The 17,191-nt window shown below is 47.7% G+C and overlaps 1 protein-coding gene across 1 annotated transcript in view; it reads left to right on the forward strand.

Moving 5' to 3' along the window:
* The window catches only part of Flt1 (fms related receptor tyrosine kinase 1), a 161,090-nt gene that overhangs the window by 55,174 nt on the left and 88,725 nt on the right, over positions 1-17,191 (forward strand). Inside the window, exon 11 of the mRNA XM_057763971.1 lies at positions 13,692-13,806. Coding sequence (XP_057619954.1) covers positions 13,692-13,806 — 115 coding nt within the window. The remainder of the gene's footprint in view (positions 1-13,691; positions 13,807-17,191) is intronic.

The following is a 17,191-nucleotide window of genomic DNA, read 5'->3' on the forward strand; positions in this document are numbered from 1 at the left end:
ACTTGGTCCTTGATTTTAAAGAATAAAATAGAATTAAGCCTCCTGGGCCAGGTGATACTCTTTTATTTATTTTTTAATTTTTTTAAATGTATGTGTATGAGCATTTATCTGTTTGTATGTATATGCACCATGTGCATGCAGTACCTGTGGAGGCCCAAAGAGGGCATCAGATCCTCTGGGATTGGAGTTACAGATGGTTGTGAGCCATTATGTGTGTGCTGGGAACTGAACCCAGATCTTCTGTAAGAACAGCGAGTGCTTTCGATCGTTGTTCTTGATGGCAAGTTCCCCATGGGCTTTGCCTCAGCGCTAGTGCACTGACGTGGGAAGGGAGATGTGGAGAAGACTGTGCAGGGCAAAGGAGCTGGTCTCTACCTTGACAAGTGACGGACTGACAACAAGCAATCCCTCCCTGGGGACCTGGGATTTCCAAGAGAAGATGAGGAGAGGCGGTCAGGCGTTGTCTATTTGGCCAATAGCTCTGTTTTCTCAGGAAGAATCTAGATGCTCAAAGACTGCTTTTGTTTGCGTGTGTTTCCATGCCAAGGAGACTTTCAGGTGACTGACTAATGGATATTTGAGCTTGTTTCACCTGATGGCATGAGTTAGGGAGTGGGCTTTAGTTGGGTCACTCTTGCTGACGCTTCCTGCCAGCCTAGGTCATCTCTCCCACTAGTAGCCAGAACAACATGGTCGTTTGAAGTGTGTTTCCTCCTTTTTTTAAAAACTCAAGTTTGATTTTAAAGTGTGTCTAGGTCTTGACTATCGGGCACAAGCCACTTTAATTCTCTCTCCCCATCTGTCATAGTTTATGTCACACCCGGAAAGGGGGAATCTCAGCTGAGTGGTTGCCTCTATCAGGTTGGTCTGTGGGCATGACTGGGAGATATTTTCTTCATTACTGATTGATACTGTGGTCAGTGCCAACCCTAGGCAGGTGGGCCTGGGTTCTATAAGAAAGGTAGTTGAGCAAGCCAGAGGGAGTGTTCCTCTGTGGTCTCTGCTTCGGTTCCTGCCTAGAATTCCTACCTTGGCTTCCCTGAATTCTAGACTATGACTTGTATGCCAGATAAACCCTTTCTTCTCCTGCCCACAAGCTGCTTCTGGTCAATATTTTACCGTATCAATAAGGAAGCAAATTAGGGTACCATCTGATGGTCACAGCTTTAAATGTAGAGTAAGGAATAGCGCTGATCACTTACAATAGACACAGCCACACAGCATGCTGTTGGCCTCTGTAACAGAGGAAACGTTAGCACTGACTTCCTTGTAGAAACATCATTTTCAAGTATCAACTGTGTAGCCATGTAGGCGCACATCTCTAATCTCAGCAGTTGGGAGGCTGAGGCAGGCGCATCTCTGTGAGTTTGAAGCTAGCCTGTATAGTAAATTCCAGCCCAGCCAGGCCTATATAATAAGATCTTGTCTTTAAAAAAAAAAAAAGGCAGTGACGGCCAATGGAATGTTTTAGGAATTGCATTAGTATTATCTGTATCCCACAGATTGATTTTATACATCATCAGTGTCCAACCCAAATGTGTAATGTCAACCATCTCATACATAATCATGTAGTAGCTACTGGTCATGTTAAACAGCATTTGTCATGTGATTGAGCAGGATCCAGCTTATTTGGTGGTTGCTTACAGAACATGTGTGTGTACCTGCAAAATATCTCTCGTGTACTATTGTGGAACTAGAGAGCTGGCAGTCAAGGAAATGGGTTCTATTCTTGGCACCGCCCCTGACCTCTGTGGGACCCTGGCCAGTGAGTTAATCTGAGCAGCTTCCGTCTTTCAGTGACAGGCCCTCTCATTCCCAGGAATGGAGGAGCTCAATGAAAAAGAAAAATCACTTTAACTTACACGTTCTCCTTGCAGAAAGTCATGAAATAGCATCCCAGCTGAGGTGCATGGATAGTGCCCTTCTCTTGCTTACAAATTATGAATTAACTTGACCCAGTAACTGAAGATCAATGACACAAGAACAACATCTTAACCGATGAAAGCAGGGTGCTTATGTAGGTAATATTCTGCCAAATATAAAGACATTTTTTAACACAAATAATTACCAAGTATTAAAAAAAAAAAAAAGACAGGGGGCTGGGTGAAGGTGGCGCACACCTTCAATCCCAGCACTCGGGAGGCAGAGGCAGGTGGATCTCTGTGAGTTCGAGGCCAGCCTAGTCTGTAGAGCAAGCTCCAGGACAGGCTCCAAAGCTACGCAAAGGAACCCTGTCTCAAAAACCAAAAGAAAGAAAGAGGCGGGGGCTGGGCTGGTAACGTGCAATGGTAGAGCATTGCCTAGGGTATCTGAAGCCCTAAGTTCTACCTCTAGCAACAGAAAGAGAGTGTATGGATGTGCAGCATCCTCCACCGTTGATGTCAACCCACATCTTCACTGGTGTTAGCCTGGACCATCTCTGGCAGTCATGGTCCAGCTAGGCATTGCCTCTACCCACCTGGCTCTAAAATTTTCCCTGCTTTATTTGCCTTTTTCCCATGAGCCCCCTCAGGATGGCAAAGATAGCTCTAAAGTCTCAACTTGTGGACGGCTGCGGAGGTAGAGTCATCTTTATAACTTTCTTAGCTATACTGGTGGGTTTCCTAAGAAAATTCCATTGATCTGTGATGGATTCTGAAGTCACTGTTTCTAAAACCCTTAAATAGGTTACATATGGAGGCTAACCTAATTACATATTTTAGAAGACAAGTAGAAAATGATATTCCCTTCCACTCAACAACACTTTGAAATCTCATTTCTGATTTGGGGGTGCACACCTGGGGTCAGCTCCCTGGTTCAGGACTAAGTGTGGTTTGCCCTTTGCTCCTGTGGGAGGAGGGGTGGCCTACAAAATCAGGGGAAGACGAGTCTCTGAGAAGGGCCATCCTAATTGCATTTCTCTATTGTTTCCATTTGCAAATCAGCAAGCAGAGCAAGCCTGAATCATTAGCAATGTGCCAGGGATAGCTCGTGCTGGAGAACCCTAGTTTGGGCATCAGTGGGGTATGCGGAACGAGCAAGACACAAACGAAACAATTGTTACTGGTAGTTAATTAGAAATGTCCCCAAGGACCCCCATGAATCGACGGCTGGCAAGAATGTCTATTATTTTTACTCTGTCACCACTTAGGTCCTCTCTTCTGCTTTCTTTCTTCAGGAGAGTTTTCATAACTAAGTTGGAAGAGTGCGCATGCCCCAAGGGGCAAGATGTAGGTCAGATGTCTGAGGGGAGTGGTCATTTAAGAAGGCTGTATCTTTATAAATATGATCGCTTCCCTCCTGTTTTCCTATCTACCACATTCTTCTTAAAGGAGCTGAACTTTTACACTCAAGTGTCTGACGTCCTCTCTTTGCCGAGTGTATCTAGGTACTCAGGCTCGGATCTGACATACTGTGGGGAATTTTAACTGGTCACAAATAAAACTCAGACCAGCCTGGTCTACAGAGCTAGTTCCAGGACAGGCTCCAAAGCCACAGAGAAACCTTGTCTCGAAAAGAAAAAAAGAAAAAAAAAAAACCAACAACAAAAACAAATAAAACAAATAAAACTCAGAGCCCAGAAGAGGACTTAAGAAGAGCACCTGCCCAGAGCACTTTAGCAGGACATTTGAGCACAGACCAAGCTGAATAAGACTGGCTATCTTATACTGGAAACTTTTATCACTAGCCAGGATTGATTGTTCACTTACTAATGAGATGCTTCTTGCGTTCTCTGGGATAATTGTCGGATGAGGAAGCACATACTGCCCAATGTCCAGACAACAGCCCTTATTAATATTTCATGCAGAGAACAGAAGCGCTACTTTATCTTCCAGACAAATGCCCCTTTCCACTTGCCCGTGCTTTATAAAATTTCCCTCTTTTCCCACTCTTCATACTGCGGCAGTGAACCCAACAAGTGATTGTTTCTAATGAATTAACTGTCGCCTATAATTGCTATCAAACATTTCATTATGTCTTTTAAATTAAGCCAGAAGGCTGTGTCCTAGGAAGTCTTTGCCGGGTGGGTTTTATTGTGGTCTCTCCAGCGGGGGTCGATATAGTTTCCCAGGATTCATGGTAGCAAAAGACAGTGACCCACAATTTAAGAAAATGTCTCACAAAGACGGGCAGAGCCTTTGGGTTATCCTTGGCCATAGAGAGACTTTTAAATATGGGGTGAGCATCTTTATTGTGACTCTGGTCCGACTCGAAACCCTTAGCTGGTGGACAGAGGCTGCACTGTAGACCCGTGCTTGGGTGAGAGTGCTTTAGTTCTGTAACCGTTGACCTGCTGCATTTGTTTGTTGACATATGGACTTTGGGAGGCAGTTTTAATATAACTCAGTGCCCCTTTAGAACAAAAACAGAGCCTGGTTAGCGGAGATGGGAGCTGTGTAGCCCCCGTGGTACCCGACAGTGCACACCTATCCCGAGTCCTTGCTTCTTCATACTCCCTAGGGATGGCCCCCAAGGCCGCCGTCTACCGAGTTATAGTAGATCCCGTAAGTTTGATGGCTGTGTCCCTCTGGCGTCAAAAACTCTGTCCACCTCTTTCACATACATTCTCTCTCGTCCACGTGGACATTCTCTTGGAGAGATTGGATTTCTCTTAGTTTGCCATGAGGAGCCCGAAGCTCAGCGTTTGCATCTCAGGCCTTTTCAGGTCATAGACTAAAAGGAAAGGCCTGTGAGCCAGTGTGAACAGTAGGTCTGAGTGAAATGAAGCTCGGCGGAATAGTGAGGTACAGAGTTAATGGATCCACCTGTTGTCTCCTTTCCCCTCATGACCGTGACCACCTGTGGCGCTCTCACTGTGCAGTGGCAGTTGATCTCTGGCGGAAAGGTTCCATTCGCTCATTTACTGTCTAGGATGAATGTTCTGGGCTAAGATTCAGCCAGCGCTCAGCACCGCCCCCCACGTCCACCCTAGGACTGCATCATCTCCATGGCCCGTGTTTATTATCAGGCCGAACAAAATGGGTCAGTGGTGGGTGACTAATGGCTAGTATAGCAGTTTAGAGCTAGGCCCTACGCATGACGAGTAGGTCGTGGAATATCAGATGGAAAGGGACGGCGACGGGCAGGTATGACTGAGGTCTAGTGAGAGAGGGCACACCTGAAAGTTAATTGGTCTGGCTCCAGGAAGAAAATAAAAGGCACCATAGGAAATGCAAGATTTAAATGCAATCTGAAAGTTTGGGGGTGGAGCTGTCAATCACTCTACATCACTCCCCTGGCCAGTGCCTAGAAAGTTCTGCTGTTGTCTGCTAACCAGAAGTCCCCTTTGTCACTTCCTACAGATGGCCCTTTAAGGACGAATTACTAGTGCTCACATGTAGCGTGTGACATAGGCCCTGAGTCCCTGAGAAGGCCTTCCATGTCTGAGAACCAAGACTGTGAGATTGCAGAGGTGAACATTCTCCGATATCCCTCTGTCTGAGGCTATTTTCCTGGCTCCATCGCTGGGAATGATGCCAGATGGTCACCTGCTGCTGCCTTCTTGACGCTCTACCTTTCCGAGTGTGGAAAAGCCCTCGGCCAAAGAGAAGAACAAAGTAGATAGAGCTGATTTCCAGCTACATCGTCCACAATAGCTGCTAGAGAACAGGAGGCTTAGAATTCCATTTTAGCCGTCTCTATAGATAGCAGTAATTAAGCCCTTCCCAAGAGGGCGTGGCAAACCTCATGTGTCATATCCTCATGTTATCTCATCTGATTATCCCAGCACTGCCGTGGGGCAGAGATTTTGTCACCACCAGTTTTCAACTCGGGCCCAGGGTTCAAGAACCTGGTGAGGAAACGGTCCTGGTGGACGTGCCAGAAAAAGATGCCAGTGAGTGGCGTCTAGTAGGCCAGGATTGGGCAATCGAAAGCATGCCTCTTCCAGCACGGGTTTCTCTAAAATTAAAATGACAACCATCAAATGAGTAATTTTGGTCAAACACCGGTATACTTTAAGAAGCCCGGGTTGTGATATCAAGAGCCCGTTGTCCAAGGTGTTAGGATGCAGGAAGGCAATATGGCCTATAGCAGAAATAAGCTCTGCTACCCACTGCCATCCCCAGCTGTGGGATCCTCATTCCTCTGAGTCTGGGTTTCCATGGAGTCAGCACTGATGCAGGAAGGTTGAGGGAGGTTATGAGGGGTGATGGACATGATGCCCTCGACCCTGTGGCTGCCATGGTGCATGTGCTGAGCTTTTTTGGTGGGCATTGACTGAATTGTTTAGGGTACCCTCTAGCAGCTCACTGCAAACCCACACCCACCCAGCTCACTGCAAACCCACATCCCCCCCAGCTCACTGCAAACCCACATACCTCCCCAGCTCACTGAAAACCCATGTACCCCCAGCTCACTGCAAACCCACGCCCTCCAGCTCACTGCAAACCCACACACACCCCAGCTCACTGCAAACTCATGTACCCCCCAGCTCACTGCAAACCCACGCCCTCCAGCTCACTGCAAACCCACGCCCCTCAGCTCACTGTAAACCCACATACCCCCCAGCTCACTGCAAACCCATGTACCCCCCAGCTCACTGCAAACCCACCCCCCCCAGCTCACTACAAACCCACGTACCCCCCACCCCCGAGATGTCAAACACACTAAGACCCTGTACAGACTGGTCATCAACCATCTCACAAGATGACCCCTGCTATTTGCCAGATGTCCTCCCAAGAAGCATGTTTTTGTCTTGGGGCAGGTCTTGGACAACTTATCCCAAAGAAACCGACAGAAACAACATGAAGCCTCAGTTATTTAGGAGGTTAGAGGAATTACAGCCGTTATGTCTACTGTAGCCCGTTCTTCTTCAGCTATGAAATGCCCACCGACTCTGGTCCTGGGTAGCCCTCGGTAGTTCCCGGCTCGTGGCATTTTGTTTGTGTGTTCTCCAATGTATTCTGCCATTTTCCCATAAATGCGACTTGACTCTTTGATAGACACAGCCACCCTTCCATAACAGCAGGAGGCAAAAGCCATGTGCTTCTTTCAGGAAACATGGAGGGGAATGTGCAAAAAAAGGGGGGGGGGATTTTAATTAAAACGGTGCCAATAACTACTGACTTCTGCCAGTACCGCTGCCCACCCTAGGAGGCTGGAAAAGAGCACCAGTGGTTCACTTCCTGTTTCTCACTAGACCAGAGGATGCCTCTTTCGCACATCAGCATCCCTGTCTGCATTGAGGCTAACCAGGAATATCACTTTGTCAGGCACTGACTCGGCCAAGCTGACTTTATCCAGGTCCCCATCAGATCCTGTCGTCACTAATGTTTGTCACTGTGAGTGGACGGACACTGCTGGTGTGACATAGCGACGACTTTAAGAGGTGGTTTGAGGTCATTGGATGGTCACTAGTGCCCCTCTTTTCAGCCCATTTGAGGTCAGTGACCTATGGCAATTTGGCACCTGATGAGTGTAGGCCCACATCCAGATAGGCCACCCTGTCAGGACTCAGCCTCCTCGCTGGGCAGCTAGCTGAGCCAGTGGGCAGCGGGCTCAGAATGATGAGTAAGACAGTGTTTCTGCCCCTACGTAGCTCTCAGTGCAGCCAGCTGAGAAGCGACATTCCCAGCCTGCTTCCTGTGTGCCAGGCATGATTCTAGCCCGTTGTCTAAGTTAACTCATTCAGTAGTACTGTGATACCTGCTGATGTCAAAGGGATCGTCTTTAAATTCTTTCTGTTTGCTTTTCAATACCTGTAATAAACCTATTGAGCCGTTGGTAGCATGGGATTGGTTCATTGCAGTTTGCAAGGCAAAGCACATATTCATTGCCACAGGGGGGTTCAGATGAATTATGATTTTTCTGTGACCATCATTCCCATAGACAGACATCTGATGCCTGAGGGAATGAGCAAAAAGGCCATCCCACCCTCCATCCCTAGGCTAAACCATGAATCTGTGCCCTACCATGTAGAAAGTAAGCTGTCTCCTTCTGTATGAACAAACCACTGCTGGATGGTGGTGGTGGCACACACCTTTAATCCCAGCACTCAAGAGGCAGAGGCAGGTGGATCTCTGTGAGTCTGAGACCAGAACAAGTTCCAGGACAGGCTCTAGAGTTACACAGAGAAACCCTGTCTTGGGGAAAAAGGGGGGGGGGAGAAACCGCAATGTTTGTCTGACGTACTCTCCTCATTACCCACTTACGTGTCCTTTCTGAGTGCGTTAAAGGATATTATTGGTAGCCACTCCTAACATTTCCTTAAAGATTTCTTTATTAAAATCGCCCTTCCTCAGCTGGCCTAACAGTCCTTCACTGAGAGGGAACAAAGAATGGACAAAATAGATGTTTTTGTTGAGGTTTCTATCTGGGCGTAATACTTTTGGCCTCCCGGTCCACCCAGGTTGTTGGGCTGAGGAGCCCTGATCCTAGACTCTGGATGATCCTGGAAGCGGGGGATGGGAGCTGTCGGAGCTCATACTACAAGCTGGGTGCAGAGGCTAGCGTGAGGAAGCTGGGCAGAGTCTATAAGACAGACCCGAGTATGAATGGGCCATGGGGCCTCTAGAGCAGGAAGCCTGGCAAGCCAAGGCACTCAGGGAAAAGCTCTTATCTCCACAGGGGTGGCCCGGGCCTCTGGATCCCCTCCACCATTGTCCGAGGAGCTGACCCAAAGCTTACCTACAGTCCCCAAAACTCTCTTCAGTGCCCTACCCCCTCCTTGAGACAAGAAGTAATTTTCAGTATGGCCTCCAAGGCGTCACAAGGTCTCTCAATAAAGTCAGTCCTCCAGAGTCCCCTTGGCCTGACCCCATGACCACCCTGAAGGCCCAGGCGCTCTTCCTGAGCAAAGGGAGCAGGAACCATTTTGTCTAAACACACCTTCCAACCCCACACCTCTTCTGCCAGCATCCTCTCCCCAGATTGTTTCATTTGTTTTGAGAGACTGTGAGGAGGGGGGAGAGTGTTGGCAGAGCCTGTCAATCTGTTGCCTCAGCCGCGCTATCTCCAGTGTTTTGACATAACACCCACAGTAGCAGTGAGATGTTTATATCAGGCCCTCCTGCAGGACGTCCTCCATAATGGCGGCCTCTACCAGCCTGGGGCCGGGTGTGCCTTCTGGCCCACCTCCAAGCAGTTTTTCTTTTCCTTTCTGGTTTTGTTTTGTTGTTTTGTTTTGCTCTAAAGACATTTTGCTGCTTCAGTTTTCTCTTGGTTGCTTCACTGCCCTTTTGCTCCCTAACTTGAAATGCTTCTGGTTTTTGCGGAGTCTAGCTATGGTCAGCGTGAGCAGTGAAATCTCATCAGAATTAAACAGATGAGCGCTGAGAGCTCATCCACATGGTTCACTGGAACAGAATCAAAGAAAGAGGAAGAATATTTGATTTGGGGGGCTTCGTAGAACTTTCTAGAGTCTTCGTTTTTCTCCCTTGATGAAGTTTTAAATATATATTTAATATACTTGGGCAATGATTCAGGCTTACTGTAGGCGTTCGGTAGGTGTTGGGGCAGTTAGCTCAGAACTATCTCCTCTATTCCTGCTGGGGATGCTCTCTTTAAAGCACTGGGAGTCATATTAAAACAGGTGAACTCCTATCAGCCTCCCTCAGCCCTGAGACTGACATCCATCTTCTCCAATCAGAGGATCGCTTCATCAGGGCTAAAGCCTGCGCAGCCCCTCCCGTCTAATTCCACCAGGTGCACCAAATCTACACTCCCAAGAAAGGGAAGAACAGACCCAGGTTTTAGATGGGAGGGGAAGAGAGGAGGCCTGAGGAAACCTGAAACTCAAAACTGTTCAACAGCAGCATGAAAGCAAACGCCACCCGGGCTCTGGGGGCACCAACCACTGCGTACTTGTGACAGTTACAGTCACGGGAATGGACTTGGCTGCAGGAGCTGTGCAGTTTGTCAGCTCAGAGCAGTATAGAAGGTGAGATTGCACACGCTGAGATGAGAAATGTTTATTAGAACCTGAAAAGAACTGCCTAGGTTATGGGGGGGGGTCGACCTTAAAAAGGGCAAAACTCCCCCAATGTCATAATAGTATTAATAAAGAGCGGAAGTATTCTTGATATACACAAAGAGGCCTTAGGGGCCTGCGAAGGTGGCTCAGCTGCTAAAGGCACCTGCCACCCAGACCTAACCACCGAGTTCAATCCCCGGAACCCACCTAAAAAAGTGGAAGGGAAGGATAGACTCTGGGGTTGTCCTCTGGCCTCCAGATGTGCTCCACGGCCTGTGCGCTTGTGCAAAGTCAAACACGCAATAATAAGTAAGTAAAGGAGTGGATAAATAAATAAACGTAATTCTTCGAAAGAGTCCTAGAGTCCAGTGACTTCTTGGTAGGTGAGAGTCTGTGGGTGTCATAGTGCCCGGGGTAGAAGGGTTAAGTGTGATTCTCGGAAATGTGCCAGAAGGGAAAACAGGTTCTGCTGGCAGCAGTGTGGTTGGGGATAGAAGCTTGGCCTGGCACTGCTGTTCCCTGTGAGCCCAACCTGCCTCCTGTTGGGAGGTATAAAAGAGCTGGGAAACAACAAGGCAAACCCATTCTCACAAAGAAACCAGTCTGAAACACAAGGTCTCTGGTGGCTGCAGAGAAGGCAGCGGTCCCCACTGTGTGTCAAGAGAAGAACTTTGGATCTAGGAACTTTGAGCAGTCCCCCTTTGAGTTAGACAGACCGGCGGGTAGGGCCTGGCTCCGTGCGTCGTTGGTACCTAATCGGCTGACTTGTTTTCATTTATTTATACAGGTCTTTGATTTTAACAAAGTTGTTCAGCCCCAGAACAGTGGACAGAGATGACACGAACCCACGATTGCCCCCAGAATTATTTTCCTTTGGTTGGTTATAAATACCTCTGCCTCATTGTGGTTGATGCGCTGTATGCAAATACAGGCGGGAGTCCTGGTGCTCCTTAGGGAAGGACCAGGGTTGGAGTACTGCAGAGGAGAGCGAAGCTGGTGACAGTGGCCTTGTCCAGAATAGCGCATGGGAGCTTTCTTATCTCTCTCTGGCAGGAGCTGCTGTGGGCTTCCTGTGGGAAACCAGGGGCAAGCTCTGCTTTCCTCTTGTTGTTCGGCTTCCGCCTCCCTCAAGACTGTTCCCAGCACCGTGGTTATCTTTGTGTCTTCAAACGTGGCACACTCTACTTCCTCAGGAGCTTGATGTATTCTTAAGACTTAGGCAAGGGCCCCTCCCCCACCCCCAGTCTCTTTTCAAGTGGTGTTAGAGAGGCAGGTCCTCAATGACATTCTATTTTTATGGTTCAATGACAAAGAGGGGGAAAATAATAGCCCCTAAATTAGAAGAGAGCCACAGAACCTGTCCTTTTCATTCGGAGGACCTGCCAAGCGAATGGAGCCTACAGTTTCCACAGTAAGGTTTGATTGAGCCTTGGTAAATGCCCTTCGAGGCGAGGATGGCAGTGCGGGAAGGGGCTCGGAGGCCAGTGGCCCCAAGTGAGCGGAGCCGACTGTATTTCCCTTGGGAAATGACTAGGTTTGCTTTACTCAAACATACTTCTTTGCATTTCCTGAAGATGAAGTGTAACATGTTTTAAGATCTTTGAGGAAGCCTCCCTCATCCTTTCCAATGCTTTCAGGGGCAAAAGAAAGTACCCGAAGCCTTCTCTTCCGGGCAGGGGTGAACTTGAGTGAGTGCGCATGCGCAGGTCTCACCCAGTGCATAGGCATGGGTACACAGATTGCGCATGCTCCTGAACAAACTGAGGCTGTGGCAAGGGTCGGCTGGCAGTAGCAGTTCATGATACCAGTGCCCAGCCTAAAATTGAGAATGTTGATCATGAAAACAAGGAGAAAGCATCATTTATATCATCATCTCGGGACTCTGTTGTTCCAAGGCTTCTAATAGAAGTTGGTTCTGTTCCGTTATACTAATCAATAAGAGCAAAAAAGTTTACTTCTGTTACCTGACAATTACCAAAAATAGCAGAAAACTCCTAAGCACCCTAAGGAAGGATCAATCCTGGTTCTTTTTAAACCTTTTCATTTACCTATAAGGTGGTTTTGGTGGCGGTGGGAATTGAATTTAGACATTGGGAGAGGTCTGACGTTTGGACCAGGTACAGACATTCAATTCTTGAAACTAGTTATAAAGGTGGCATTGTGGTTGTCATAGAAGATGTGTATACCCTTTAGCGATCCCCACGGAAGCATGATGTCTAACTATGAAAACTGGGCTGTAGGGGGCAGGGGCATAGCTCAGTGAAAGAACAGTCATGTATCCTGAGGCTGGGGTTCCAATCTTAGGAACACACACACACCACACACACCACACACACACACACCACACACACCACACACACACACACACCTGGGTGATTAAACAGCATAACCACGTCTGTAGGTCAGGAGTAGGTGAGTACAGACCAGGAGACTACTCTGGGTCATAGGGAGAACTAAGCCAGTAGACATCATCCTGGAGGCAGGTCCCAGCTCAAGGCCCCTGGAGGATCTCCTGCCCTCTCCAGCCCTCTCTCCTCTCCCTTACTCTACTCTCCCACGTTTAGTTCATGCGAGCATCACCGCTCAGGGATACTTAGGACCTGCCCCTGACTCCTTCTGGAAATGGTTTTAAGACTCCTCCTCATTTGAGAATCTCCAGCTTCCTCTGTCTGAGTCATGCTCAAATTGTGTCCAGCAAGCTTTCTGCTCACCAAAAGTTCTAGAGTACAAGACAATGAAATGCTTGAAAAAGGACAGAGTGGGTTCTGGAGAAATGACTTAGCAGTTAAGAGCACTGGCTGATCTTGCAGAGGACCTGGGTTCAAGTCCCAGCACCCATAACCATCCCCAACTCCAGTTCCAGGATCTGATGCCCTCTCCTGGCTGCCACAGATGTGTGTGTGTGTGTGTGTGTGTGTGTACACATGTTGCACAGACACAAGCAGACAAAACACCCAACCACATAAACTAAAAATAAGTAACAAATCTTATTTTAAAAATTAAAAGAGCAAGAGTCCATAGGTTTAAGAATCAATGCTGTTACCACTTTCCCTCGATAATTAAACACTTGAAGCCCAAGAAGTTAAGACCTTGCTGTGATAAGACCAAACTTGGAGAGAGATTAATTAAATTATAAATGACTCCAAGATGTTTGTTTCCATGGACACTTACTTAGCTCTGGGAGGAAAAAAAGATGACTTAGCTAAATATTATAACTTAAAGCCACCCTGCGTAGATGTGAAATGCCACCATTTTCTCAGGGTTTCCATTTATTAATATAATGCCCCTACCACCCCCACTATCACTGCCACCACCCCCACCTAACACCACTACAGCCCCACCCCACCACCCCCACAGCACCACCCCACCACCACAGTGCCACCCCACCCCACCACCACAGCGCCACCCCCCACCACCACCACAGCCCCACCTCCACCACCCCCCCCACAGCCCCACCTCCGCCCCCACCACAGTGGTGCCACCCCCATATTCCCCCATATTTGTTTGCATGCTACTTGCACCCCACTAGGAACTAATTAAAATCCAAGCACTAAATGTCCTAACTGATCTATTTTCTTTTCTATCTAGATCAGGACAGATGTATGATAGCAAGCTGTTGGAGCATCTCCCTACTAGGCAGACACCGTTGCTGTTTTCAGTCCCTAACAGAGGACAAGGAAGGGTCTCACAAAGTTTGTAGCTTTCTCCCTGCAGACTTTCCCACCAACTCTAACTCGCTCATCTTTGCTCACCACTCTGTGCTGATGGCAGAATGGTGATGACTTCCTTTTTTTCACAGGTATGACTTCTGTTCTGAGAGTGAAGAGTCCTTGATCCTGGGTCCTGACAGCAACGTGGGAAACAGAATTGAGAGCATCACTCAGCGTATGATGGTCATAGAAGGAACCAACAAGGTACCGTTTGTTTGAAACGAGTGTTGGGTTTGTCTCAGAACATGTTCTCGGTTCTTGGTTCTAGGTTTATTAGACCTGGAAGTAGTTCAAAAGTTCAAAATTCAGAGAGAAAAAGAATCTCTTAGGTGTGCCTTCATGAGACCATACATTAAAATTATTCAAGTTGCTATATTTCCCTGACTGAACTCTTCAGACTCCTGACTCTCCTTCCTCCTCCTTTCCCCCATGCATGTATACCTATGTTGTATATATGTGCCATGTGTGTGCAACACCCTTAGATGGTACCAGATGAGGGTGCCAGGCTTGTGAGTGTCTCTCTCATTCTCCCATGTGGGTGCTGGGAATGGTAGTTGAACTTGGGTCTTGAGCATGAACAATACAGGTCCTTAACCACTGAGCTATCCCCTCCAGCCTGGAGAACTCATTCGTAATGAACACCAGGCTGGCTCACATTAGTGGCTCCTCATACCCAACTACACATTCAAGCCTTTGCCAGTTGCCCTTCCAGTTACTTCTTTGGGGTGGGACCTGCACTTTACCCAAGTGCTGGAATTAGTGCCACACACTACCAGGTGGTCCTGGCCCACAGCTGTGCCTGGGTCCTGCTGCTGTACACACCATGGAATCCTAGTAAAGAAAAACTGGTACAAGGCTTCAACCCGAAATTCAACATTTCTGTCTCCCAAAATATTATGTCTGTCCTTCTGCTCCTGTCAGGTGGAGCCCAGGCTGGGTGTGCAGACGCGCACCGTCTATCAATGTCCCCAGACTAACCGGGGCCACTGTAGACTTCTCCTCTTCCACTCTTGCGCCTGTCACTTTCTGCTTTCCCTTGCTGAGCCTGGGAAAGAGCGGGTGCCCTGTGAGTCAGAAAGGCCCAGCGGACTGCAGGTCAAGGGGCTTTCCCCTAGGTAGGGAAGGAGGGGCTTAGAAACCAGCTGTTGTCGGGCCTGGGGCTAGCAATGCTTTACAAAACAAATCGCAGGACGCCTGGCCAGCATCTATTTATACCTGCTTGTCTTGGTCTGTAGTAGAGACTGTCTCTACAAATCCCACTGTCTCTTCAAGGAGGGTTATACTCAAAATATCCGTTTACTCTGCTGCATCCTTGAATTAGAGGAGGAAAAGCAGAGACATCATTTCCTATGTAGGATTCAAAAACAGTAAGTCTGCATTCTTCTTTTCATTTTTTAAAGACTTATTGTTTTTTTATCTATGTGGATTTGGGTTTTGTCAAGGTGTGTGTGTCTGTGTATCTGTGTGTCTGTGTGTACCACATGCATGCAATGCCTGTGGAGGCCAGAGGAGGGCGCTGGATTCCCAGAAACTTGAGTTTCTGATGGTTGTGAGCCGCTGTGTAGGTGCTAGGAGCTGAGCTTGAGTCCTCTGCAAGAACAGGGGCTCTGAACCACTGAACCATGGCTCCAGCTCCCCCAGCTCCCATTCTTCTTTTCTCTTTCTTTTCTTCCCTTTCTTGCTTGCTTCCTTCCTTCTTTCCTTTCTTTTTTTTAAGGAAGGGTCTTACTCTAGTCCTAGCTCGCCTGAAACAAACTCACAGAGATCTACCTGTCTCTGGCTCCTGAGTGTTGGGATTAACAGCACGCACCAACGCTGCTAGCCCTGTGTTTTTCAGTATCTAACCCTTTCTGAAGATGCTGCATCCAGCATCCATTTTTGGCAAGTCAGAGTGGTTTCCCCTATTTTGAACATAGGTAGCCCAATGCCACACAGCATAAAAGGGTAAAGAAAGTCAAACTAAAGTTTCCTGATTCAGAACTCTCCTCTCTCATGGCCAACTAAGGCAAAACAAAACATTCATGTGGCAGCGTTGGCAGGCACTGGCTGAGGATTTGGGCACGGTCTGTAGAGGCTAGCAATCGTTGGCATGGTTTTCCCCTAACATAGACAGAAGCTAGGAAGTTCCGTGGTGTCCAGCCCTCTGTGAGAGACTGCCACGCATGAGTTGGATGAGAGGGAATTCTGTAAACTCGAATGTTAGATTTGGGGAGAAATTGTTCACTCATCCTAGAGAGCAAATTAGCACTGCCACAGAGGCCTCCTCGATTTTCCAGGTCACATCACTGGTGCTGGCCACACAGGCGGATCTGCAGAGGGAATTTATGAGCATGGTTTCAGGGGGCTTCTTAGTTGGTTTTCTCACCACAAAAAGAAAGACAGCGAGCAGTAAAATTGAACCGGATAAAACTGGTTGAGATTCCTGACAGGTGTGGACTCATATATATAATGGACTCCATATATAATGCCTGTTAATAAAGAACCTCGCGAGAGCTAACAGGAATCTTGGCTGAGATTTAAAAAAAAAAAAAAAGTCTACCCCAATTTTCCAGTCGGGCTGGAAATAAGTGTATTGTCCTGTAGTTGTGTGGTTAAGCTAAAGATTTCTGTGCACAGCGGCATTTGTACCACCTGGCCCATGTTCAGGAGGCGCAGGGTCAAACGCCTCCTCTTTCCATCTGTATAGCAAGCATGTCCACATCGATCGCTCAGCTCCCCCAAAGCAATGGAGTTAGTGGCATTTACCCTCCCTAGCTTCCTGTGGTGCCGATGAAGTGCCCTGGGGAAGAGACCCTCTACCCACAGGACTTTGACACAATGGCTGCCACACAGACTGCCGTCACATAGAATGAAGACTATCTATTCGAGATCAAGTGTTTGCATTATAGAACTTTTAAAGTTCTTCGTAAAGGAAGTGGAAATAAACACAGAGCGCAGATCCTTAAGGCGCTGGCGGACGCCAGTGTGCTGGGAATAGCCAATCTCATGCTCTGGGTTGAGGAGAAGTTACTGCCTAGTTTTAGCATTAAATTATTAATATGTGTGGGTTGGGGAGAAAAAGGTATCTTTTATTTGACAGTTACAAGCATAGTTTTGCTGTTTCTAAATTGCATGGAATATCCTTTTTGGTTTTTTGAGGTAGGGTTTCTCTGTGTAACAGCTCCGGCTGTCCTGGACCTCACTTTGTAGACCAACCTGGCCTTGAACTCTTTACAGTTTAGAACTTTTTGACTCTCTGGTACAGCTTGAAGTACACTAAAGCCCCACAGTGATTCCTCATTCACAGTCACACCACAGCTTTGTCCAGCAACGCTCCTCTGTGAACTGGTGTGGGTTGGGAAGCTTTTACACTGGGAACCCTGGAGGGGGAAGGGGGTCTGGGGGAGTTTTTGGTTTTTGTTGTTTAGGTCAGTGAAGGGCATAGAGGGAAATAAAATACCAAAATTCCATTTCCTTGTTGGTGAGCTTTGGCCCACATTTGAAAGTGGCTAAGAGCAAGCATTGAATTTTCCTGTTGTTGAAATGAATTGCCAGGTCTGGAGGTTTGTGAGTGTAACATCAGAAGTGTGTAGAATCCTGTGTTGATTTT

Source organism: Chionomys nivalis, chromosome 3 (assembly GCF_950005125.1).
Source record: "Chionomys nivalis chromosome 3, mChiNiv1.1, whole genome shotgun sequence".
Lineage (NCBI taxonomy): Eukaryota > Metazoa > Chordata > Mammalia > Rodentia > Cricetidae > Chionomys > Chionomys nivalis.